Source organism: Oncorhynchus nerka, linkage group LG18 (assembly GCF_034236695.1).
Source record: "Oncorhynchus nerka isolate Pitt River linkage group LG18, Oner_Uvic_2.0, whole genome shotgun sequence".
In the NCBI taxonomy this organism is placed as follows: domain Eukaryota; kingdom Metazoa; phylum Chordata; class Actinopteri; order Salmoniformes; family Salmonidae; genus Oncorhynchus; species Oncorhynchus nerka.
In genome coordinates, this window is record NC_088413.1 from 40,351,400 (window position 1) to 40,377,569 (window position 26,170).

Below are 26,170 nucleotides of genomic sequence, written 5' to 3' on the forward strand. Positions count from 1 at the left end.
CTATGGGGGAAATTCAGACCAAAGTTACGCATGTATAAATGGAACTGTTCCCCCTTTTCTGCACTTTTCTCCCTCCCTTTCTGACCTTGAACCTATGCATGAGGGTAAATGTCAACAAGGCAAAGAGACATGCCAAATGTTTTAATCATATGCCCCAACTGTTTCCTTAAATGTCTAGGCTATAGGCTATGTTAAATATTATTAGCCGCTATCAGTAGCGGCCTTTTGTAATAACCATTTATATATAACTTTTCATTTAGTTTTTGTTCCCTTCCCTGCATTAGTATCATTCCATTACATTGTTTGATTCAGCCAACCTTTATTTCTTTCCTCTGTAAAACGCTGTCACATCCTTGTGGTTTTGGCTGAGGGTCAAGTAATAGTGGATACTAGGCCAAATACAAATTATAGTAAAAAAACGAATGTGGACATGTAGGTTTAATAAATCATTATGGAGCTCATTATGGAGCTCATTATGGCGCTCAAACCTGAACTTGGCGCATGGTACAAGACTTGGCATTTGCCATCACACAGTTCCATGATCAGTGCAGGCAATTAGGGTATATTTATTATATCGTACCATTGCATACTATTCTCCATAGTATAAATATAGTGTAGGCTACATTACTTCCAATGTTACCATTGATGAACTGGACGTGGCAACTTTCAGAATGAATCAAACCAACTTTTTGGGGTTTGTGCGTAAAAGCTCTATTATTTTCCAGTAGGATCCGTGATTTTTCCCTAAACATGAATAATGTGTAATAATGTGTACATATGTTTTCATGGCTATCTTTCCGTGTTCTGAGCGCATTCTCCATAGTCTACATTTTAGTCTTGTGCCAATCAAATTCTAATTAAAGGTACACCATATTTAAAGGAATTACTTGGAAGAAATTAACAGAAAACGAATTGAACAAAATCTCCCTGATTAAATTGGTGGGGCTACCCAGTGGGTGTGTTTTCTGGGGTTTAATTAAATGTATTCAGAGAAGGTTTTCCCATCTCCACAGAGGAACTCTGGAGCTCTGTCAGAGTGACCATTGGATTCTTGGTCACCTCCCTGACCAAGGCCCTTCTCCCTCAATTGCTCAGTTTGGCTGGGAAGCCAGCTCTAGGAAAAGTCTTAGTGGTTCCAAACTTCTTCCATTTAAGAATGATGGAGGCCACTGTGTTCTTGGGGACCTTCAATGCTGCAGAAATGTTTTGGTACCTGTTACAGGAATTAAATTCCTTTATGTTTTATTTAACCAATTCAATTAAACACTCTGCCCACTCCTAAGAATTTGTAAGACCCTTATTTGCATAAAATGGACAGTGACCAGTCTCAAAATCAATCAGTAGCATTTATTCTCAAGAGTACTGAACACGATACAATTTACCACAGGTTATAAACTGAAAATTATGTCATTAGTTTTCGAACTGTCCCGTCTCTTCTCCACTCTGGTACAATGGCAGTATAGTTCTCAAGCCTTCCTACATCGACTCCCACCAGTATAGATAATTTATGACTGAGCCAAGGTCTTCCTGTGTAGATAAGCATTCTAGCCAGTTCATTCCTTTCTACCAAGGAACAGACAGTCATTATTCTAATTCTTGATTATAATTACACACATTATATTCAGTACTAGGATTAAAATAAAATTCATACATCTATACAGTAACATAATAGTATTCTGATTCGTCAGTCCTGATTGAAATGTATACATAATTAGTCATTATTGATAAAAAATTCCTTAACAGTACCCTTCCCCAGATCTGTGCCTCAACACAATCCTGTCTCTGAGCTCTACGGACAATTTCTTTGACCTCATGGCTTGGTTTTTGCTCTGACATGCAACTGTCAACTGTGGGACCTTATATAGACAGGTGTGTGCCTTTCCAAATCAAGTCCAATCATTGAATTTACCACAGGTTGAATCCAATCAAGTTTAGAAACATCTCAAGGATGATCAATGGAAACAGGATGCAGCCCAAGTCTCATAGCAAAGGGTCTGAATACTTATGTAAAAAATGTATTTCTGCTTTTATTTTTTAATAAATTAGCAATAATTCTAAAAAACTGTTTTCACTTTGTCATTATTGGGTACGGTGTGTAGAATTATAAGGGAAAACAATAATTTCATCAATTTTAGAATAAGGCTGTAACGTGGAAAAATTTAAGGGGTCTGAATAATTTCCGAATGCACTGCACATGTGTATTTAATACACAGCCCAAAACAAATACTTTTATTTGAATATTTAAATGGTTAGTCTGCTAAATGACTTAAATGTAATGTAATGTAATGTTATAAAAACCAAATGTATTATTATTTATTTATTTCACCAGGTAGGTGTCACGCCCTGGCCTTAGTTATCTTTGTTTTCTTTATTATTTTGCGGACTAAGACTATGGTGGAGTGGGTCCACCACGTCCCGCGCCAGAGCCGCCACCGTGGACAAACGCCCACCCAGACCCTCCCCTATGGGTTTAGGTGTGGGGGCGGAAGTCCGCACCTTTGGGGGGGGGGGGGGGGGGGTGTACTGTCACGCCCTGGCCTTAGTTATCTTTGTTTTCTTTATTATTTTGGTTAGGTCAGGGTGTGACATGGGGGTTTTATGTGTTTGACTTGTCTAGGGGTTTGTATGTTTATGGGGTTGTTTCCTGTCTAGGTAAATTGAATGTCTATGGTTGCCTAGATTGGTTCTCAATTAGAGGCAGCTGTCTATCGTTGTCTCTGATTGGGAACCATATTTAGGCAGCCATATTCTTTGGCTATTTTGTGGGTGATTGTTTCCTGTGTCAGTGTTTGTGCCACACGGGACTGTTTCGGGTTTTCACGTTTCTTGTTTTGTAGTTGTGTTCATGTTGAGTTTTCCTATTAAAACCATGGACACTTACCACGCTGCATTTTGGTCCGATCCTTGTTTCACCTCTTCAGAGGAAGAGGAGGAAATCAGCCGTGACAGTAGGCCAGTTGAGAACAAGTTTTCATTTACAACTGCGACCTAGCCAAGATAAAGCAAAGCAGTAAGACAAAAAACAACAACACATAATTAGAAATGGGATAAACAAACGTACAGTCAATAACACAATAGAAAGTCTGTATACAGTGTGTGCAAATGAAGTAAGGAGGTAAGGCAATAAATAGGCCAATAGTGGCAAAGTTATTACAATTTAACAATTGACACTGGAGTGAAAGATGTGCAGATGAGGATGTGCAAGTAGAAATATTGGTGTGCAAAAAAAAGAGCAGAAAAAAACTAAAAACAAATATGGGGATGAGGTAGGTAGTTGGTTAGATGGGCTATTTACAGTACAGCTGCAGTGATCAGTAAGCTGCTCTGACATCCAATGATTGAAGTTAGTGAGGGAGATATAAGTCTCCAACTTCAGTATTTTTTGCAATTTGTTCCAGTCATTGGCAGCAGAGAACTGAAAGGAAAGTTGGCCAAAGTAGGTGTTAGCTTTGGGGATGATCAGTGAGATACAGTGGGGCAAAAAAGTATTTAGTCAGCCACCAATTGTGCAAGTTCTCCCACTTAAAAAGATGAGAGAGGCCTGTAATTTTCATCATAGGTACACATCAACTATGACATGCAAATTATTTTCCACCATAATTTGCAAATAAATTCATTAAAAATCCTACAATGTGATTTTCGGGATTTTTTTCTCATTTTGTCTGTCATAGTTGAAGTGTACCTATGATGAGAATTACAGGCCTCTCTCATCTTTTTAAGTGGGAGAACTTGCACAATTGGTGGCTGACTAAATACTTTTTTGCCCCATTGTATACATGCTGGAGTGCGTGCTACGGGTGGATGTTGCTATGGTGACCAGTGAGCTGAGATAATGCAGAGCTTTACCTAGCAAATACTTATAGATGACCTGGAGCCAATGGGTTTGGCGACGAATATGTAGCAAGGAGCAGACAATGAAAGCATACAGGTCGCAGTGGTGGGTAGTATATGGGGCTTTGGTGACAAAACGGATGGCACTGTGATAGACTGCATCCAATTTGCTGAGTAGAGTGTTGGAGGCTATTTTGTAAATGACATTGCCGAAGTCAAGGATCGGCAGGATAGTCAGTTGTACGAGGGTATGTTTGGCAGTATGAGTGAAGGAGGCTTTGTTGTGAAATAGGAAGCCGATTCTAGATTTAATTTTGGATTGGAGATGCTTAATATGAGTCTGGAAGGAGAGTTTACAGTCTAGCCAGACACCTAGGTATTTATAGTTGTCCACATATTCTAACTCCGAATCGTCCAGAGTAGTGATGCTAGGCGGGCGGGAGGGTGCGGGCAGCGATCGGTTGAAGAGCATGCATTTAGTTTTACTAGCGTTTAAGAGCAGTTGGAGGCCATGGAAGCAGTGTTGTAAGGCATTGAAGCTCGTTTGGAGGTTTGTTAACACAGTGTACAAAGAAGGGCCAGATGTATACTGAATGGTGTCGTCTGCGTAGAGGTGGATTAAAGAATCACCCGCAGCAAGAGCGACATCATTGATATATACAGAGAAAAGAGTCGGCCCGAGAATTGAACCCTGTGGCACCCCCATAGAGACTGCCAGAGTTCTGGACAACAAGCCCTCCGATTTGACACACTGAACTCTATCTGAGAAGTAGTTAGTGAACCAAGCAAGGCAGTCATTAGAGAAATCAAGGTTGTTGAGTCTGCCGATAAGAATACAGTGATTGACAGAGTTCAAAGCCTTGAGCAGGTCGATGAAGACGGCTGCACAGTACTGTTTTTTATCGATGATATATTATGATATCATTTAGGACCTTGAGCGTGGCTGAGGTGCACCCGTGACCAGCTCGGAAACCGGATTGCAATGCGGAGAAGGTATGGTGGGATTCGAGATGGTCAGAGATCTGTTTGTTCACTTGGCTTTCAAAGACTTTAGAAAGGCAGGTCAGGATGGATATAGGTCTGTAACAGTTTGGGTCTAGAGTGTCTCCCCCTTTGAAGAGGGGGATGACCGCGGCTGCTTTCCAATCTTTATGAATCTCAGACGATACGAAAGAGAGGTTGAATAGACTAGTAATAGGGGTTACGACAATAGTCTACCAAATTGTAGGGTGAGTATTGGTAAAGTGGGACACTTTCTGAAAATGTAATTTCTTGAACGCCTTACAGATTCAGCCCGTTGTCTTAATCCCCAACATGATACCATTCTAAATAGCTTAAGAACTCTACTACACTATACAAAATATTGTATTTTTTCAGCCAATATTGGGAAATTTGGACAACTTGATTGGCAAAAATGGGACACAATTATTTATTGTAAAGAAGGAGAAATGAGCGTATATGAGTCATTTCTATATTTCAATGATAAAATAAAATAATTCGTACAAATTAAATATATATTTTTGGAAATTAGCTATTTTTGTGGAACAATAATCATTGTCATTTATTGTTAGTATTAATATTTAATTAGTATTATTAATATCATCATACTTGAATATAATTATATTATGTAGAAATTGTGTAGCCTATAAATCTATTACATGAATTATACTGAATAAAAATCTAAACACTACCATGTAAAGTGTTGGTCCCATGTTTCATGTGCTGAAATAAAAGATCCCAGAAATGTTCCATATGCACAAAAAGCTTATTTCTCTCAAATGTTGTGCACATATTGTGTTTACATCCCTGGTAGTGAGCATTTCTCCTTAGCCAAGAGAATCCATCTACCTGACAGATGTGGCATATCAAGAAGCTGATTAAACAGCATCATTATTACACAGGTGCACCTTGTGCTGGGGACAATTAAAGGCCACTCAAAAATGTGCAGTATTGTCACACAACACAATGCCACACATGTTTCAAGTTTTGAGGGAGTGTGCAATTTCATGCTGACTGCATGAATGTCCACCACATGCAGACCACATGTTACCACTCCAGCCCAGGACCTCAACATCTGGTTTCTTCACCTGCGAGATTGTGTGAGACCAGCCACCCAGCCAGCTGATGAAAACTGAGGATTATTTCTGTCTGTAATAAAGCCCTTTGTGGGGAAAAACTAATTCTGACTGGCTGGGCCTGGCTCCCCAGTAGGTGGGCCTATGCCGTCCCAGGCCCACCCATGGCTCCGCCCCTGCCCAGTCTTGTGAAATCCATAGATTAGTGCCAAATTAATATATTTCAATTGACTGATTTCCTTATATGAATTGTAGCTCAGTAAAATCATTGTAAATTGTTGCATGTTGTGTTTATATTTTAGTTCATTATACATTTAGGCTTATCAGCTCAACATTCTCATCATTAAACTCTAGTGGACATTTCGTTGAATGAAACCAGAAAGACCCCCTCACCCCTCAACAATTCCAATGACTGTTTTATTGTCACCCTAGTCAAATACTTAAAAATAAACGTTTTTAGTCATATACCTGTATGGTTATGAATATAGCTTGCTAGGGTTTTTTAAAGTTGGTGAAGTCATATCTTTCTAAGTAAAATCCAGCTACGCTAGCTTTCACTATCAAGCTAGCTGATTGCAAATTTGAGGAAAATTAAATTGATCCTATTTAAAAAATGGATTTCTGTTAAGAAACATGTATTTCACAAACCTCCCCCCAAAAATTCTCCATTATTTGACAGTAACAGGGACAATATTCTAAAAAGGTGAGAGTATTAAGAAAATAGTCATTTTGATTCACAATTACATCCCATTACAAAATATGTTTTAATGAGACACTGAATATCCTTTCTTAGTTTTTTTTTATAGCCTTAGCATTGTTTACCTCAGAAGGCTATGTATCATTTTACTTACTATTATGCCGCTTGAGACGTGTGCCACGCCCACTATGATGACGGCTTACCCATTGAACCCGTTTACAGAGAGGGGGTGACGCAGGAAGATAGTACTCCGCCCAAAATCTGTCAGCGTGAGATAGGCCCTTTTTCGGATGGAGGTCTATGGAGAGACTGTTGAATTATGTGAGGCTTATTTGATCGAATAGAAGTTTCATAATGTTTAGGCTGTTACAAAAACGACGTATTGCACACATGTTTTATTTATTTAACTAGGCAAGTCAGTTAAGAACAAATTCTTATTTACAATGACGGCCTAGGAACGGTGGGTTAACTGCCTTGTCCAGGGGCAGAACGACATATATTTTACCTTGTCTGCTCGGGGCCCAAAGCTCTTTACCACTAGGCTACCTGCCGCACCATGACAGTTTAGGTATCACACTATGTTAGTAACTTAACTTAACAAATACTAACCCTATTTGAGAGTATGTTCAAATACTTATTTCAAATACATGGGTTAAATGCATGGGAGTGTATTTGAGTCAGTGTATTTGAGTATCTTTCCACGTGTATTTCCAAATACATTATATGTTTTGAGTTTTTCTTGTAGGCTATGCTGTTACATCATGCACCACTACCGTAGAAACCTTACCATCGTCAAGGTTCAAATTAAACTGAGCGTGTCGAGTAGGGCTACACCATAGAGCATGATAGAGGCCTCTTGTGGATAGAAGGCCATTTTAGCGCCATTTAGGGCTTCCATTTTAACGTAGCCAAATGGGTGGGACTTCCAACTTCATTGGCTGATCCCTCCCGATACCCAAATCTGCACAGTTACAAATGAGTTCTCTATCTATCTCTATGGGCTACACAACTCGGAAATGCATCATTTTGCTATTGCGCTGGTCAACGTTACACTCGAAGCGAAATTGCAAGAGGCAGAGAGTTTCTATTGGATAAATTCAGGTAGGTCCCGCCCCGTTTCGCGTTCTTCCGTTTAAAACACGTTTTTCAACAGAATCGGTGTTATGAATATGCCCAAGCTGTCATTTCTGATCCACTAACAGGTAAACCCGAAGTTTGAATAGCCTGAAATTCCAGTTGCAGTTGCCCGTGTTTGGGACATACTCGACACTTTGGTCACCCCCAAAAAAATCACTAGGTCATAGTTACACATTGTATTTCACCACGTTGAAATGAACTTACTGTAGATTTTGTATCGCGTTTTTCTGGAAGGTATGTCAGTGAACTCATGTTGATGTGATGTGTGCTTTTGCAGGCAGACTAACGAAACAACATGACATCCCCCAAAAAGCAAGGTTTATTACGGGAGGCATCTCACCAGATCATTGCCGGTGGATCAGCAGGTAAGACAAACTTTAGGTTAGTAACACTTTTAGTATGTGAAATATGGTCTACAATCGGTTGTAATGGTTCAAATGAATAAGCGGCTGCGCTTGTTTAAGTACATTTTCCAACATGCCTACTGTAGAATGTCAGTTTTAGTGGGAATATTGCTTTCCATAATGTCTATCTGAATAGTTGTTTTTACTGTAGACATAATTCAAGAAGTGAATAAGAACTGAACTATTCAAACTGTTTAGTACCGGATGGTCTCCTTTTTTATATGCCTTCTGAAAACATTACTGTTCGCATTGGGTTCCGCATTCCAGATTCCTTTCCACATACTGTATGCGGCTGCTTGTTTGGTTTATGAAAATGGGTACATGCAAGTCCCTCTCCCGTCAACGCCTCTTGAATTCAATCACCCCCCCCCCAAAAAAATATATATATATATACAGTTGAAGTTGGAAGTTTACATACACTTAGGTTGGAGTCATTAAAACTCGTTTTTCAACCACTCCACACATTTCTTGTTAAAAAAACTATAGTTTTGGCAAGTTGGTTAGGACATCTACTTTGTGCATGACAAAAAAGTTATTTTTCCAAGAATTGTTTAGACAGGTTATTTCACTTATAATCCAATGTTTCACAATTCCAGTGGGTCAGACGTTTACATACACTAAATTGACTGTGCCTTTAAACAACTTGGAAAATTCCAGAAAATTATGTCATGGCTTAAGAAGCTCCTGATAGCCTAATTGACATCATTTGAGTCAATTGGAGGTGTACCTGTGGATGTGTTTCAAGGCCTACCTTCAAATTCAGTGCCTCTTTGCTTCAGCCAAGACCTCAGAAAAAAAATGTAGACCTCCACATGTCTGGTTCATCCTTGGGAGCAATTTCCAAACGCCCGAAGTTACGACGTTCATCTGTACAAACAATAGTACGCAAGTATAAACACCATGGGACCACGCAGCCGTCATACCTCTCAGGAAGGAGACGCGTTAGGTCTCCTAGAGATTAACATACTTTGGTGCGTAAAGTGCAAATCAATCCCAGAACAACAGCAAAGGACCTTGTGAAGATGCTGGAGGAAACCGCTACAAAAGTATCTATATCCAAAGTAAAGCGAGTCCCATATTGACATAACCTGAAAGGCCGCTCAGCAAGGAAGAAGCCACTGCTCCAGAACCGCCATAAAAAAGCCAGACTACGGTTTGCAACTGCACATGGGGACAAAGATCGTACTTTTTGAAAAAATGTCCTCTGCCCTGATGAAACAAAAATAGAACTGTTTTACCATAATGACTATTGTTATGTTTGGAGGAAAAAGGGGGAGGCTTGCAAGCCAAAGAACACCATCCCAACCGTGAAGCACGGGGGTGGCAGCATCATGTTGTGGAGGTGCTTTGCTGCAGGAGGGACTGGTGCACTTCACAAAATAGTTGGCATCACAAGGAAAATAATGTGGATATATTGAAGCAACATCTCAAGACATCAGTCAGGAAGTTAAAGCTTGGTTGCAAATTGGTCTTCCAAATGGACAATGACCCCAAGCATACTTCCAAAGTTGTGGCAAAATGGCTTAAGGAGAACAAAGTCAAGGTATTGGAGTGGCCATCACAAAGCCATGACCTCAATCCTATAGAAAATGTGTGGGCAGAACTGAAAAAGCGTGTGGGAGCAAGGAGGCCTACAAACCTGACTCAGTTACACCAGCTCTGTCAGGAGGAATGGGCCAAAATTCACCCAACTTATTGTGGGAAGCTTGTGGAAGGCTACCCGAAAATGTTTGACCCAAGTTAAACAATTGAAGGGTAATGCTACCAAATACGAATTCCGTGTATGTAAACTTCTGACCCAGTGGGAATGTGATGAAAGAAATAAAAGCTGAAATAAATCATTCGCTCTACTATTATTCTGACATTTCATATTCTTAAAATAAAATGGTGATCCTAGTTGACCTAAGACAGGGAATTTTTACAAGGATTAAATGTCTAGAATTGTGCAACTGAGTTTAAATATATTTGGCTAAGGTATATGTAAACTTCAACTGTACAGAACCAGTCAAAAGTTTGGAGTCACGTACTCATTCAAGGGTTTTTCTTTATTTTTACTATTTTCAACAATGTAGAATAATAGTGGAGACATCAAAACTATGAAATAACACATGTAATCATGTAGTAACCAAAATATGTTTGAGATTTGAGATTCTTCAAAGTAGCCACCCTTTGCCTTGATGACAGCTTTGCACACTCTTGGGATTCTCTCAACCGGCATCACCTGGAATGATTTTCCTACAGTCTTGAAGGAGTTCCCACAAATGCTGAGCACTTGTTGGCTGTTTTTCTTTCACTCTGCGGTCCAGCTAATCTCAAACCATCTTAATTGGGTTGAGGTTAGGTGATTGTGGAGGCCAGGTCATCTGATGCAGCACTCCATCACTCTCCTTCTTGGTCAAATCGCCCTTACACAGCCTGGAGATGTGTTGGGTGATTGTCCTGTTGAAAAACAAATGATAGTCCCACTAAGCGCAAAACAGATGGGATGGCGTATCGCTGCAGAATGATGTGGTAGCCATGCTGGTTAAGTGTGCGTTGAATTTTGTTTACCGTAATTGCTGGACTATTAAGCGCACCTGAATATAAACCGCACCCACTGAATTATTAAAAAATATGTATTTTGTACATAAATACGTCGCACATGTCTATAAGCCGCAGGTGCCTACCGGTACATTGAAACAAATGAACTTGGTCACTATCTTCCTCCTCCTGTCCACTGAAACCACTGAAGTCTTCGGTGTCGGAGATGAATAGCCTCAGAATTGCTTCATCCGATGTTGGATCGTTTTCATTGTCGCTCTCGTCACTTTCATCCGGAGGCAAATACCCCGCTGAGCTCATGCTGCCCCTTCAACACGCAGCAGTCCAGCCTTTCGAAACCCGTTGATGATAGTGGATTTTTTGACAATGCTCCACGCTGTCAGGACCCACTGGCAGACTTGACCATAAGTTGCTCTTCGCATGCAGCCCGTTTTAGTGAAGGATTTCTCCCCACTTGTCATCCAAGACTCCCACTGAACAAGGAGCGCCACCTTAAATGCACGATTTACACTGATGTCGAGTGGCTGCAAATACTTTGGGCCATCTGCTTTTCTTCCCTCTGAAAGCCTTTGTCTTTTTGCACTGAGTCAGTTCCTCACGCTGCTGTTTCCAACGTCTTATCATCGACTCATTAAGGCCAAGCTCCCGTGCAGCAGCTCTCTTTCCTTTTCCAACAGCCAGATCGATCGCCTTCAACTTGAAAGCTGCATCATATGCATTTCTCCGTGTCTTTGCCATGATGAGGGTGACAAAATGACTACCGTAATCAGAATGATGGGAAGTTTGAGCGCGCTCGATTTTACGTCACATTATGTGACGGTGCTCAGTTTTTTGGCGGCATGAATCTTGTGAAAGCGGGAAAAATCCATAAATTAGCCGCGTCATTGTATAAACCGCGAGGTTCAAAGCGTGGGAATAAAGTAGCGGCTTATAGTCCAGCAATTACGGTATATATATTATATTCACTAAAGTAGTACACTGGGCCTTTTAATATTCCTCTATTAGCAGACATTCTCTCTACCCCACCCTCATCACCCCCAAACTATGCTTCTATTGATCCCCTGTTTATCTGAGTTATTGCCATTTCAAGAAGGCAGAAATCCATCCGGTATGACGTAGCACTGTGATAGTCACTCTCACTAGACTGATTCTCCATGTTGCTACAAACCTTACTATAATGCCAAAATGAAACATTTGTTCACAACAAAAATATTGTTCCCACATATTGGTGTTTTTTAACACTGTAAATTAAAGGAATGAGTGGTTTTGGGTGGATTTTTCCTTTTAATTGTAGTCTAGCATTTTTGGATGAAATAATAGGATTTCATTATTGATTCAAATAGATGCAGAAATACTGAAAATATTCTTTACACTCTAATCTATATATTGTAGCCTATTTGTTCTGTGTGTAGCTTATGTTATAGGCACAGAGGTGGCACCACCGGTTCCAAAGTGGTGTGGCAAAATGTGTACTAGTCTTTTCTGGGGCCTGGAGTTTTTTCTGATCTAATGATCTGGTCAGGTAAAACTCTGGGTCCTATTCATAGGCTATGTCAAAATATTTGTATTATTATTATAGATAGCTTGCTTCCCTTTTAATCTGTGCTATGACTATTGGGTTGGGAGTTTTCTTGTCAGGTTATGTGAATTGGAAACACTCCTGGCCAAAGGTGGATGAAACCCTTTCAAACTACCACAAACCTTGTTATTATTCATTCTGAATTGGATATCAAATGAGCCAGAAACAACTACTTCAATGGACAGCATACTCTAGTTTAGCGAACTACTATAACACGGCTGAGCATTATGCAAAGAACGGTTACAATGTCTTTAAATGTCTATTTCACTCTAGACACAATGTTAAACTGTGGACCTTGAAAAATCAAAAAAAGACAGACACTTTTCTACATTGTGAACTATTTGAATTGTATGTCAAACTATTATTTGTTCATCTGACGACAGTGCTCTTCTGCAATTATTCAGTCTGTAAGCTTTATGTAAGGCAGGGTTACATTTAACACTATACAAAATAGACTTTGCAAGCTGCCTGTCTCTATTTGTGAAAGTTATGGTGGTGCTAGAATACAAATATATTCTTTCTCTCTGCATTAGATATCCATCTGTTATAGTTGGACAAATCTGTTCATATTGTCTGTGTAGACTGCTCTGTGGTGGACTTTTTTTCTCGTTTAAGACCGTGAAATTAGCACCACAAACATTTGTGAATTATCACCTGCAGTAAAAAAATAAAAAATAATTATATTCCAACATTACTTGACTAACAAACTTGTCTGACTCACCTTTCTCAGGAACGTCACTCACTATCTCTTAGCCTTGGGTAGCAGAATCCGATCATTTCACCTTCTTTATCCTGTTCCAAACACATTTATTGAGTGAATCGAAGTTATTAATGTTAGCTGATTGCTGCATGATTGGATCAACCTAGCTAGCTAATGTTAGCTAGCTATCTACTGTAGCTAGGCTACTAAAGCTAACACTAGTAGTTTTGTTAGCTAGCTATAGATTGCATCAATGTAGCTAGCTAACACTAGTAGTTTTGTTAGCTAGCTATAGATTGCATCAATGTAGCTAGTTTTAGCGGATGACTAAACTGCTTTTATTAGCTACTTTTATTAACACATACATTGTTTTCCCATTTAAAATGTGTGTTCATTCTCTCATGAGGCAAGCAACCAGGCAGGAGAGGAGCGTGAGCGAAGAAAGAAACCACGCGCATAATGCAGAGTCAAACAATGAGGTGCTGGTGCAACTACATTGATTTGTTGAGAGGTGTGGTTGATGAGGCTCTGTAGGCTGTAGCTAGAAGACCACTGTGACAGTGTGAAATCACAGAGACAGGGTTGTATTCACTAGACAGAATAGAGGCAAACAGGCTGAAATTTGTCTAATAAGAAATGCCTGCATTCTTCCCAGTTGAAAAACGTTTTTCAAAAATGTTCTATGAAGTGAACTAATGAATATGTCTGGTAAACGGGTTTGTTGCTGCTGCTTGAAATGGACCAGATTGAAAAGTACTCGGGCAAGTGCTATCTCGCCACGTTTTCTGGCGGCTCATTGATGACGTTTTTTTTTTAGATTTTGTGGAGACCTTTGTGTGATTTGATGTGCCACCTGATGTAGTTGTCCTCCTAGATTTTGTTTGCCGTTGCTGGGTCTCAAGGAATCGGTTACAGCCAGTTCAAGCAAAACAAGGGATTTTGTTCTGATAGGGGCTAAAGAACGAAGCACCTAGCCTGAACTCTTAAATTGGCTGGATGCCCAGAGGCCACTGACCTTGAACAGACAATAAAACACACACACCTTAAGTCAATTAAGTCAGATAAACACAGTGCATTCGGAAAGTATTCAGACCCCTTGACCTTTTCCAAATTTTGTTACGTTGCAGCCTTATTCTAAAATTTATGGGGGGAAAAAATCCTCAAATTACACACAATACCCCATAATGACAAAACGAAAATAGGTTTTTAGAAATGCTTGCAAAGATAGTAAGCATAAAAAGCAGATACCTTATTTACATAAGTATACAGACCCTTTGCTATGATTTGGAAAGGCACATCAATCAAATCAAAGTTTATTTGTCACGTGCACCGAATACAACAGTGAAATGCTTACTTACAGGTCCTAACCAACAGTGCAATTTTTAAGTAAAACATAGGTATTAGGTGAACAATAAGTAAAGAAATAAAAACAACAGTGTAAAATAACAGTAGTCAGGCTAATTGAGGTATTATGTACATGTAAGTATGGTTAAAGTGACTGCATATACAGTCGTGGCCAAAAGTTTTGAGAATGACACAAATATTAATTTTCACAAAGTCTGCGGGCTCAGTTTGTATGATGGCAATTTGCATATACTCCAGAGTGAGCATATGAATTTCAATTAATTTCAAAGTCCCTCTTTGCGATGCAAATTAACTGAATCCTCAAAAAAACTTTCCCACTGCATTTCAGCCCTGCCACAAAAGGACCAGCTGACATCATGTCAGTGATTCTCTCGTTAACACAGGTGTGAGTGTTGACGAGGACACGGCTGAAGATCACTCTGTCATGCTGATTGAGTTCGAATAACAGACTGGAAGCTTCAAAAGGAGGGTGGTGCTTGGAATCATTGTTGTTCCTCTTTCAACCATGGTTACCTGCAAGGAAACACGTGCCATCATCATTGCTTTGCACAAAAAGGGCTTCACAGGCAAGGATATTGCTGCCAGTATGATTGCACCTAAATCAACCATTTATCAGATCATCAAGAACTTCAAGGAGAGCGGTACAATTGTTGTGAAGAAGGCTTCAGGGTACCTAAAAGTCCAGCAAGTGCCAGGACCATCTCCTAAAGTTGATTCAGCTGCGGGATCGGGGCACCACCAGTACAGAGCTTGCTCAGGAAGGGCAGCAGGCAGGTGTGAGTATTTGCACGCACAGTCAGGCGAAGACTTTTGGAGGATGGCCTGGTGTCAAGAAGGGCAGCAAAGAAGCCACTTCTCTCCAGGAAAAACATCAGGGACAGACTGATATTCTGCAAAAGGTAGAGGGATTGGACTGCTGAGGACTGGGGTAAAGTAATTTTCTCTGAATCCCCTTTCCGATTGTTTGGGGCATCCGGAAGAAAGCTTGTCCGGAGAAGACAAGGTGAGCGCTACCATCAGTCCTGTGTCATGCCAACAGAAAGCATCCTGAGACCATTCTTGTGTGGGGTTGCTTCTCAGCCAAGGGAGTGGGCTCACTCACATCTTTGCCTAAGAACACAGCCATGAATAAAGAATGGTACCAACACATCTTCCGAGAGCAACTTCTCCCAACCATCCAGGAACAGTTTGGTGAATATCAACAAAACATCGATATTTTGGGTACATGGCCAGGAAACTCCCCAGACCTTAATCCCATTGAGAACTTGTGGTCAATCCTCAAGAGGCGGGTGGACAGACAAAAACCCACAAATTCTGACAAACTCCAAGCACTGATTATGCAAGAATGGGCTGCCATCAGTCAGGATGTGGCCCAGAAGTTAATTGACAGCATGCCAGGGCGGATTGCAGAGGTCTTGAAAAAGAAGGGTCAACACTGCAAATATGGACTCTGCATCAACTTCATGTAATTGTCAATAAAAGCTTTTGACACTTATAAAATGCTTGTAATTATACTTCACTATTCTATAGTAACTTCCGACAAAAATATCTAAAGACACTGAAGAAGCAGACGAGGTTGGAGCGGAGACCGGTATTTATTTATGCGCGACCCGGCCCGGTCTGTGTGTGTGAGTAGTGTATACTATAAATGGAGTAAATCTACCTTGGCGTTGGTGCTCTTTACAATCTGCATGTGTGTGAGTAGTGTATACTATAAATGGAGTAAATCTACCTTTGCTTTGGTGCTCTTTACAATCTGCATGTGTGTGAGTAGTGTATACTATAAATGGAGTAAATCTACCTTGGCGTTGGTGCTCTTTACAATCTGCATGTGTGTGAGTAGTGTATACTATAAATGGAGTAAATCTACCTTGGCGTTGGTGCTCTTTACAATCTGCATGTGTGTGAGTAGTGTATACTATAAATGGAGTAAATCTACCTTGGCGTTGGTGCTCTTTACAATCTGCATGTGTGTGAGTAGTGTATACTATAAATGGAGTAAATCTACCTTGGCGTTGGTGCTCTTTACAATCTGCATGTGTGTGAGTAGTGTATACTATAAATGGAGTAAATCTACCTTTGCTTTGGTGCTCTTTACAATCTGCATGTGTGTGAGTAGTGCTTACTATAAATGGAGTAAATCTACCTTGGCGTTGGTGCTCTTTACAATCTGCATGTGTGTGAGTAGTGTATACTATAAATGGAGTAAATCTACCTTGGCGTTGGTGCTCTTTACAATCTGCATGTGTGTGAGTAGTGTATACTATAAATGGAGTAAATCTACCTTGGCGTTGGTGCTCTTTACAATCTGCATGTGTGTGAGTAGTGTATACTATAAATGGAGTAAATCTACCTTTGCTTTGGTGCTCTTTACAATCTGCATGTGTGTGAGTAGTGTATACTATAAATGGAGTAAATCTACCTTGGCGTTGGTGCTCTTTACAATCTGCATGTGTGTGAGTAGTGTATACTATAAATGGAGTAAATCTACCTTGGCGTTGGTGCTCTTTACAATCTGCATGTGTGTGAGTAGTGTATACTATAAATGGAGTAAATCTACCTTTGCTTTGGTGCTCTTTACAATCTGCATGTGTGTGAGTAGTGCTTACTATAAATGGAGTAAATCTACCTTGGCGTTGGTGCTCTTTACAATCTGCATGTGTGTGAGTAGTGTATACTATAAATGGAGTAAATCTACCTTGGCTTTGGTGCTCTTTACAATCTGCATGTGTGTGAGTAGTGTATACTATAAATGGAGTAAATCTACCTTGGCGTTGGTGCTCTTTACAATCTGCATGTGTGTGAGTAGTGTATACTATAAATGGAGTAAATCTACCTTGGCTTTGGTGCTCTTTACAATCTGCATGTGTGTTGGTACTTTTGGCTCTCTGTTCAGTCTGGACACGCTTTGGTTATTTTTAACTTTTGAAGGCTGAGGTCAACAGTCTTTGGTTTGCATAGTAACTTAGTAATGTGGTTATTTTCTTCATTCTTTGATTCACAGTACCAACAGGCCAGTGAGTTATGGATTTTGGGTAACAATTAATTGCTATGCTTGTCAGTTTAATTTTTTTTATTTTAAATTAAATTTTTACCCCCTTTTCTCCCCAATTTCGTGGTATCCAATTCTTAGTAATTACTATCTTGTCTCTTCGCTACTACTCCCGTACGGGCTCAGGAGAGACTAAGGTCGAAAGCCATGTGTCCTCCGAAACCCAACCCAACCAAGCCGCACTGCTTCTTAACACAGTGTGCATCCAACCCGGAAGCCAGCCACCCCAATGTGTTGGAGGAAACACCTGCGACACCTGCGACAGAGCCTGGGCGCGAACCCAGAGTCTCAAGTGGCACAGCTAGCACTGCGATGCAGTGCCCTAGACCACTGCACCACCCAGGAGGGCCGTCATAATTTTCATTTTTGCTTAAAAACGATTTTGAGCTTACTGGTATAATATATCATAATGCGTCTTTGAAACGTATCTACGACAGGTCAACCTAATGAATACAACAATCAAATCAAATGTATTTATATAGCCCTTCGTACATCAGCTGATATCTCAAAGTGCTGTACAGAAACCCAGCCTAAAACCCCAAACAGCAAGCAATGCAGGTGTAGAAGCACGGTGGCTAGGAAAAACTCCCTAGAAAGGCCAAAACCTAGGAAGAAACCTAGAGAGGAACCAGGCTATGTGGGGTGGCCAGTCCTCTTCTGGCTGTGCCGGGTGGAGATTATAACAGAACATGGCCAAGATGTTCAAATGTTCATAAATGACCAGCATGGTCCAATAATAATAAGGCAGAAGTTGAAACTGTTGAAACTGGAGCAGCAGCACGGCCAGGTGGACTGGGGACAGCAAGGAGTCATCATGTCAGGTAGTCCTGAGGCATGGTCCTAGGGCTCAGGTCCTCCGAGAGAGAGAAAGAGAGAATTAGAGAGAGCACACTTAAATTCACACAGGACATCGAATAGGACATGAGAAGTACTCCAGATATAACAAACTGACCCTAGCCCCCCCGACACATAAACTACTGCAGCATAAATACTGGAGGCTGAGACAGGAGGGGTAAGGAGACACTGTGGCCCCATTCGAGGACACCCCCAGACAGGGCCAAACAGGAAGGATATAACCCCACCCACTTTGCCAAAGCACAGCCCCCACACCACTAGAGGGATATCTTCAACCAACAACTTACCATCCTGAGACAAGGCCGAGTATAGCCCACAAAGATCTCCGCCACGGCACAACCCAAGGGGGGGCGCCAACCCAGACAGGAAGATCACATCAGTGACTCAACCCACTCAAGTGACGCACCCCTCCTAGGGACGGTATGAAAGAGCCCCAGTAAGCCAGTGACTCAGCCCCTGTAATAGGGTTAGAGGCAGAGAATCCCAGTGGAAAGAGGGGAACCGGCCAGGCAGAGACAGCAAGGGCGGTTCGTTGCTCCAGAGCCTTTCCGTTCACCTTTCCACTCCTGGGCCAGACTACACTCAATCATATGACCCACTGAAGAGATGAGTCTTCAGTAAAGACTTAAAGGTTGAGACCGAGTTTGCGTCTCTTACATGGGTAGGCAGATCATTCCATAAAAATGGAGCTCTATAGGAGAAAGCCCTGCCTCCAGCTGTTTGCTTAGAAATTCTAGGGACAATTAGGAGGCCTGCGTCTTGTGCTGTTTGTGGCAACGGCCTTTAAAAAAAAGAAAAAAAAAAAAGACCTAAAATGACACCCAAATCTAACTGCCTGTAGCTCAGGACCTGAAGCAAGGATATGGATTTTCTTGGTACCATTTGAAAGGAAACACATTGAAGTTTGGAGATGTGTTATATTCTCCTATATTCCTTTCACATTAGATCTGGTAAAATATAATCCAAAGAAAAAGCCAATTTTATTTTGTTTTTTTGCACCATCATTTTTGAAATGCAAGAGAAAGGCCATAATGTATTATTCCAGCCCAGGTGCAATTTAGATATTGGCCACTAGATGGCAGCAGTGTATGTGCAAAGTATTTGCATTTGTGTTCAAAATGTTGTATCAAGACTGCCCAAATGTGCCTAATTTGTTTATTAATAACTTTTCATGTTCAAAACTGTGCACTCTCCTCAAACAATAGCATGGCATTATTTCACTGTCATAGCTACTGTAAATTGGACAGTGCAGTTAGATTAACAAGAATTTAAGATTTCTGCCAATATCAGATATGTCTATGTCCTGGGAATGTTCTTGTTACTTACAACCTCATGCTAATCGCATTAGCCCACGTTAGCTCAACCATCCCGCAGTGGACCCACCAATCCTGAAGAATTAACGAGAAGTGGCATGGTTTCAATTCAGTCTTTTCACCACAATGGGGCAGCAATTACCTACTCTTTCACTTTTCAACAGGAGGGTACAGTATAACTTTCTGCTGTTTCTTAACCTGAGTTTGGCTTGTAAATGTAACACTTCGTGGATGTCTGTAGCATATAGCGGCTACGTGTGTGTGTGTAAATGTTCAGGATCATTTTCGTGCTTATACACATTGCAAAATTACATTGACTTTTGTCTGATGTGAAGTATTGCGAATGTATGATGTGAGAAATACTGCTAATATTATATATCAAATATTGATGTTTTAAGAGAAGTAGATATGATGCTCCCAAGGTGCCCCCAAAAGTGAATGCTTTACCTGTGAATAACTACTCATGTTTCTGAAAGAAAGAAAATGGTCAGCTGTTATTTGTTTTATTCTGGTATTGATTATTTCCTTTTCCTTCCCACTTGAAAATGTAACTTCATAACATTTGCAGTTTTCGTTAACGGCTGGGTAAACCATCCTTCCTTAGCAAATGGAGCATGTCGATACTAGACAGACACCCTAAGTATGATTAGATACACTCCCAGATGACGTCCATGTAGTAGACTGTCAGAATCTTACTTTAAACATACTTCATTTGAATTGGTTTTAAACTGTGAACCTAACATGAGGCGGCAAATAAATCCCACTTTGTTTAAATAAAGAAGAAGAAGAAGAAGAAAAGATAGAGGAAATCAAATAAATAGAACCAATCAAAGTGAGTGGTGGAACTCCATGAGGATGACGAAGAGAGAGTCCATTACAAATGAGCGTTCCTTTTCCTTACACTTCCAGACTAGACCAGGTTTGCGATTGGATTGCCTGCCACAATCAGAGCTGAATTACTGTAGGCCTGATATTTATTTCCAGAAACAATTGTACATGTTGTAGCGGGCGCTTTGATTGAACTCCCGGCGGACATGCTGTAGACAGATGTTTAGATGACCTCATGTTTGAAGTAATGTTGATTTTGGATGGGGTGCTGCTTTGCAGTTTTCTCTAAATCACCCCCTCCGACCCCCCCCCACTGTGCGTCTGATACAGCGAGGGCAGGGAGAGGTGCATCCTTCAGAACACACACACACACACGGTCGGGCGGTGTTTCGACTCGGAAGGAAGAGAAGATATTTATGTTCCTATTTCTTTGACAGACAGATGTCTTGTGGGGGGGGGGGGGGGATGAAGCATGACAGTGTTGAAGGATGGATACTGGTGGTGTGATATATTCTGTCTCTTCCTCTCTCTCTCTCTGTGTTTTACTGAGGCGTATGACATACCATCAACATAATTCTGAAAGACGTGTCTAATAAACACCACATTGTCTGAATTCCATCTATAGATAATTAGCTGTCCAGACTCCAAAGCGACATTCTTCGTAACAGACTGTTGTAGATTTAAGTCTTTCTCAGCAAGACATTTAGTTCGGATAGAAGGGATTTCATTAAAAGATTTAAATCTCTCTGAGGGAATCCATTATTCTGATGTTGTTCCTTTATGAAGCAGCCATTCCATTTTGTTACTCGGACTTTTACCGTGTCCAAAATGGCACCCTATTCCCTATGTAGAGCACCATGGGCTCTGGTCAAAAGTAGTTCACTACATACGGAATAGGGTCCCATTTGGGATACTGCCTCCATCTTTGTGTGTAGCCTAGCCTAACTGATAGAAACTCCCCTCATTTTAGATTTTAGAATGGGGGGGGGGGAGTCAATTAAAACACAACCAAACATTAAAAAAATAAACAAAAGATTTATTGTCCTAGTCCCCCTAATTACTGTAGTCAGGAAATGTGAAGGATCATAACGTCAGTAGAAATCAGTTGACTGCAACCATGCATGAAGGGTAATGGGAACAAATGGACCCATGGACCCTGTGCTTCCCAAAATAGATTTGATATGTCCCAGTGGTCTTAAGGCGTCAGCATCCCTCAGTTCGGCTGGTTGACCCGAACGAGTGTGCTTGCATACTCCCTTGAAAGACCTTCGCTCAAAAAATGAGGAAAAGTGGCAATAGTACTATTTGTCTGTTTTTGAGACGTCGTAGTCAGTATACACTTACTCAAAATGTTCTGAATTAATCTAGGAAATCTGTCATTTTGATGTTTTTTTCCGAGATCTTAGTCATGCAATTTTACACCTAAGATATTTCATGCAGTATTCTTCAATGGAAAAATTGGCATGAAAATCAGTCGTCTCTCGTTGAATGACGACAAAGACTTTATTGAAGAATCCCTACTGTTGACCAATCGCCGACGAAGGGGTGTAGGACTTCGGCGGCTTGCCTCCAGAAAAAATGTTGTGTGCACGAACAACTGAACAAAAATAAAAACGCAACATGTAAAGTGTTGGTCCCATGTTTCATGAGCTGAAATAAAAGACCCCAGAAATGGTTCATTATGCACAAAAAGCATTTTTGGTCACAAATTTGTTTACATCCCTGTTCGAGAGCATTTATCCTTTGCCAAGATATTTCATCCATCTGACAGATGTGGCATAGCAATAAGCTGATTAAACAGCATGTTCATTACACAGGTGCACCTTGTGCAGGGGACAATAAAAGGCCACTCTAAAAGGCCGCAGATGTCTAAAATTTTGAGTGAGCGTGCAATTTCATGCTGACTGCAGGAATGTCCACCATAGCTGTTGCCAGAGATTTGAATGTTTATTTCTCTACGTCGTTTTAGAGATTTTGGCGGCACGTCCAACCGACCTCACAACCGCAGACCACGCGTAACCACGTCAGCCCAGGACCTGCACATCTGGCTTTTTCACCTGGGGTATTGTCTGAGACCAGCCACCAAGACAGCTGATGAAACTGTGGGTTTGCACAACCAAAGAATTTCTGCACAAACTGCCAGAAACTGTCTCGGAAGCTCAATTGCGTGCTTGTCGTCCTCACCGGGGTCTTGACCTGAGTGGGAAAATGCTCACCTTCCATGGCCACTGGCAAGCTGGAGACCTGTGCTCTTCGTGGATAAATCCCAGTTTCAACTGTACCGGGACGATAGCAGAGAGAGTGTATGGCGTCGTGTGGGTGAGCGGTTTGTCAATGTTGTGAACAGGGTGCCCCATGGTGGCGGTGGGGTTATGGTATGGGCAGGCATAAGCTATGGATGTAGCCGGATGTGGAGGTCCGTGGCTGGCATGGTTCACATGTTCTACGGTTGTGAGGACGGTTGGATATACTGGCGATTTCTCTACAAAGACATTGGATGAGGCTTATGATCATTTAATGTTAATTTCCCTATCTAGCAACCGCTCTGTTGGACAATACAAATTCAGCATGCCAATTATGTTGGGACAAAACTGCCCATTTTAGAGTGACCTTTTATTGTCACCCAGCACAAGGTGCACCTGTGTAATGATCATGCTGTTTAATCAGCTTCTTGATATGCCACACCTGTTTGGTGGATAGATTATCTTGACAAAGGGGAAATGTTCACTCACAGGCATGTAAATGCAATTTGTGCACAACATTTGAGAGAGAGAAACTTTTTGTGCATATGGAACATTTCTGGGATCTTTTATTTCAGCTCCTGAACCATGGGACCAACACTTCTTGCGTTTTTTGTTCAGTGAATATTTTTCTAGATAGTTAACATTAGCTAGTCGGCTGTACCTGTACCAAAACTCCAGTGTTTCTCCTTCTATAGGTTGGTCTCAATGATCTTTTTAAATGGTGAGCCAACATGTTTTCAACACTTATTTGGATTATTTCCAAGACCGATCAAAAACGTATTTTCTCTCTTGTCCCTCTGCAGCAGACATATGGTGAGCAATATGTTTGGAACATGGAATCACAATTTAAATCGCAGTATCGAATCGCAATACACATAAAATCGTGATGCGTATAGAAGTGCAATTCATATCGTATCGTCACCTAAGTATCGTGATAAAATCGTATCGGGAGGTCCCTGGCAATTCCCAGCCCTATGCAGTAATTTGGTCGTCAATTTCTGTCTCAAAGAAGATAATGTGCCATTCAATAGATATCTAATGTCAACATAAAAGAGGACCGTAGGCTACCTCTTAATCAGCAGTTGTGTGTATGAGAGAGTGGTTGGGTGGTCTAGTGGAGATTTAGTCTGTGCTGTAATGTACGACCCTCAGACCAGCTGCTGACGTTATCTTAATAAGGTGATTTATGGAACTGCCTCACTGACTGAGTGGGGGACCACAGGATGCAGTGTGTAGGAGGAAACTTCTTTATTGTGATGCTGAAGAGTTAGCATTAAACACATTCACTCTCAAATACAGGCACACACACAAGCCATCCATCATGCATGTTATGTTGCTGTGACCAGTAAGGATAATTGCAGTGTTATGTTAGGAGCAGAATCTGCAGGATAATTATGATTTTTCGAAATGGGAGGCTGTCCCTGGACTATCGCTAGTCTCATTTACCACGGTACAATTATTACGAGGGCACTGCATCCAGTCGAGGTGGCTGTAGCGTGCAGTGACAACGTTTTGTATGTGGTAATATTGTAATGATGCTTTTTATGTCCTCTCTGACGTCTAGTGAATAATCTTCGGTTGGGTCAGCATGACATTACATCCTCCTCACCCATGCTCAGCAAATCCACTACTTACTAGAGGTCGACCGATTTTATGATTTTTCAACGCCGATACTGATTATTGGAGGACAAAAAAAGCAGATACTGATTTAATCGGCCGATTTTTAAAAATGTATTTGTAATAATGACAATTAAACAATACTGAATGAACACTTATTTTAACTTAATATAATACATCAATAAAATCAATTTAGCCTCAAATAAATAATGAAACATTTTCAATTTGGTTTAAATAATGCAAAAACAAAATGTTGGAGAAGAAAGTACAAGTGCAATATGTGCCATGTAAGGAAGCTAACATTTTAAGTTCCTTGCTCAGAACATGAGAATATATGAAAGCTGGTGGTTCCTTTTAACAGGAGTCTTCAATATTCCAAGGTAAGAAGTTTTAGGTTGTAGTTATTATAGGAATTATAGGACTATTTCTCTCTACCATTTGTATTTCATATACCTTTTGACTATTGGATGTTTTGGCACTTTGGTATTGCCAGTGTAACAGTATAGCTTCCGTACCTCTCCTCGCTCCTACCTGGGCTCGAACCAGGAACACAACGACAACAGCCACCCTCGAAGCAGCGTTACCCATGCAGAGCAAGGAGAACAACTACTCCCAAGTCTCAGAGCGAGTGACGTTTGAAACGCTATTAGCGCGCACCCCACTAACTAGCTAGCCATTTCACATCACATCGTTACACCAGCCTAATCTCGGGAGTTGATAGGCTTGAAGTCATAAACAGCAGAGCTGCTGGCAAATGCACAAAAATGCTGTTTGAATGAATGCTTACGAGCCTGCTGGTGCCTACCATCGCTCAGTCAGACTGCTCTATCAAATCAGACTTAATTATAACATAATAACACACACAAATGCGAGCCTTAGGTCATTAATATGGTCGAATCCGGAAACTATCATCTCGAAAACAAGACATTATATTATGTCAGTGAAATACGGAACTGTTCCATATTTTATCGGGTGGCATGCATCAGTCTAAATATTCCTGTTACATTGCACAACCTTCAATGTTATGTCATAATTACGTAAAATTCTGGCAAATTAGCTCACAATGAGCCAGGCTGCCCAAACTGTTGCATATACCCTGACTCTGCGTGCAATGAACGCAAGAGAAGTGACACAATTTCACCTGGTTAATATTGCCTGCTAACCTGGATTTCTTTTAACTAAATATGCAGGTTTAAAAATATATACTTCTGTGTATTGATTTTAAGAAAGGCATTGGTGTTTATGGTTAGGTACACGTTGGAGCAACGACAGTCCTTTTTCGCGAATGCGCACTGCATCGATTTATATGCAACGCAGGACACGCTAGATAAACTAGTAATATTGATTATGATTGATTTAAGTTTAATGCTAGCTAGCAACTTACCTTGTCTTCTTACTGCATTCACGTAACAGGCAGGCTCCTCGTGAGGCAGGTGGTTAAGAGCATTGGACTAGTTAACAGTAAGGTTGCAAGATTGAATCCCTGAACTGACAAGGTCAAATCTGTCGTTCTGCCCCTGAACAAGGCAGTTAACCCACTGTTCCTAGGCCATCATTGAAAATAAATATGTGTTCTTAACTGACTTGCCTAGTTAAATAAAGATTTAAATAAAGGTGTAAAAAAAAAAAAATTGGCCAATTTCCGATTGTTATGAAATCGGACCTAATTATTCGGCCCGACCTCTACTACTTACTCTACCGTTTGTAGCTCTGCACTCAATGACAGAAACCAAATATTTTTGGGGAGTAATATATTCCATTCTGAAGAAATTGCACCGGTAATGTAAATGGGGAGAAGAGGACAGATGTTAAGGAAACAGCCAGACCATCTCAGTGAATTCCTCTGTAATAGAAATGTGAAGGAATACATACTACAGCATATGGTAACTATGAGGAAATCGGCTAAACAAGCTATGCTTAATTGAGCACTTAG

General features: G+C 40.8%; 1 protein-coding gene across 1 annotated transcript in view; it reads left to right on the plus strand.

The window, feature by feature from the left end:
* Window positions 1-7,811: 7,811 nt before the first annotated feature.
* The window catches only part of slc25a21 (solute carrier family 25 member 21), a 173,771-nt gene continuing 155,412 nt past the window's right edge, over window positions 7,812-26,170 (plus strand). Inside the window, exons 1-2 of the mRNA XM_065003342.1 lie at window positions 7,812-7,900; window positions 8,018-8,105. Of these exons, the coding sequence (XP_064859414.1) occupies window positions 8,036-8,105 (70 nt within the window). The 5' untranslated portion in view covers window positions 7,812-7,900; window positions 8,018-8,035. The remainder of the gene's footprint in view (window positions 7,901-8,017; window positions 8,106-26,170) is intronic.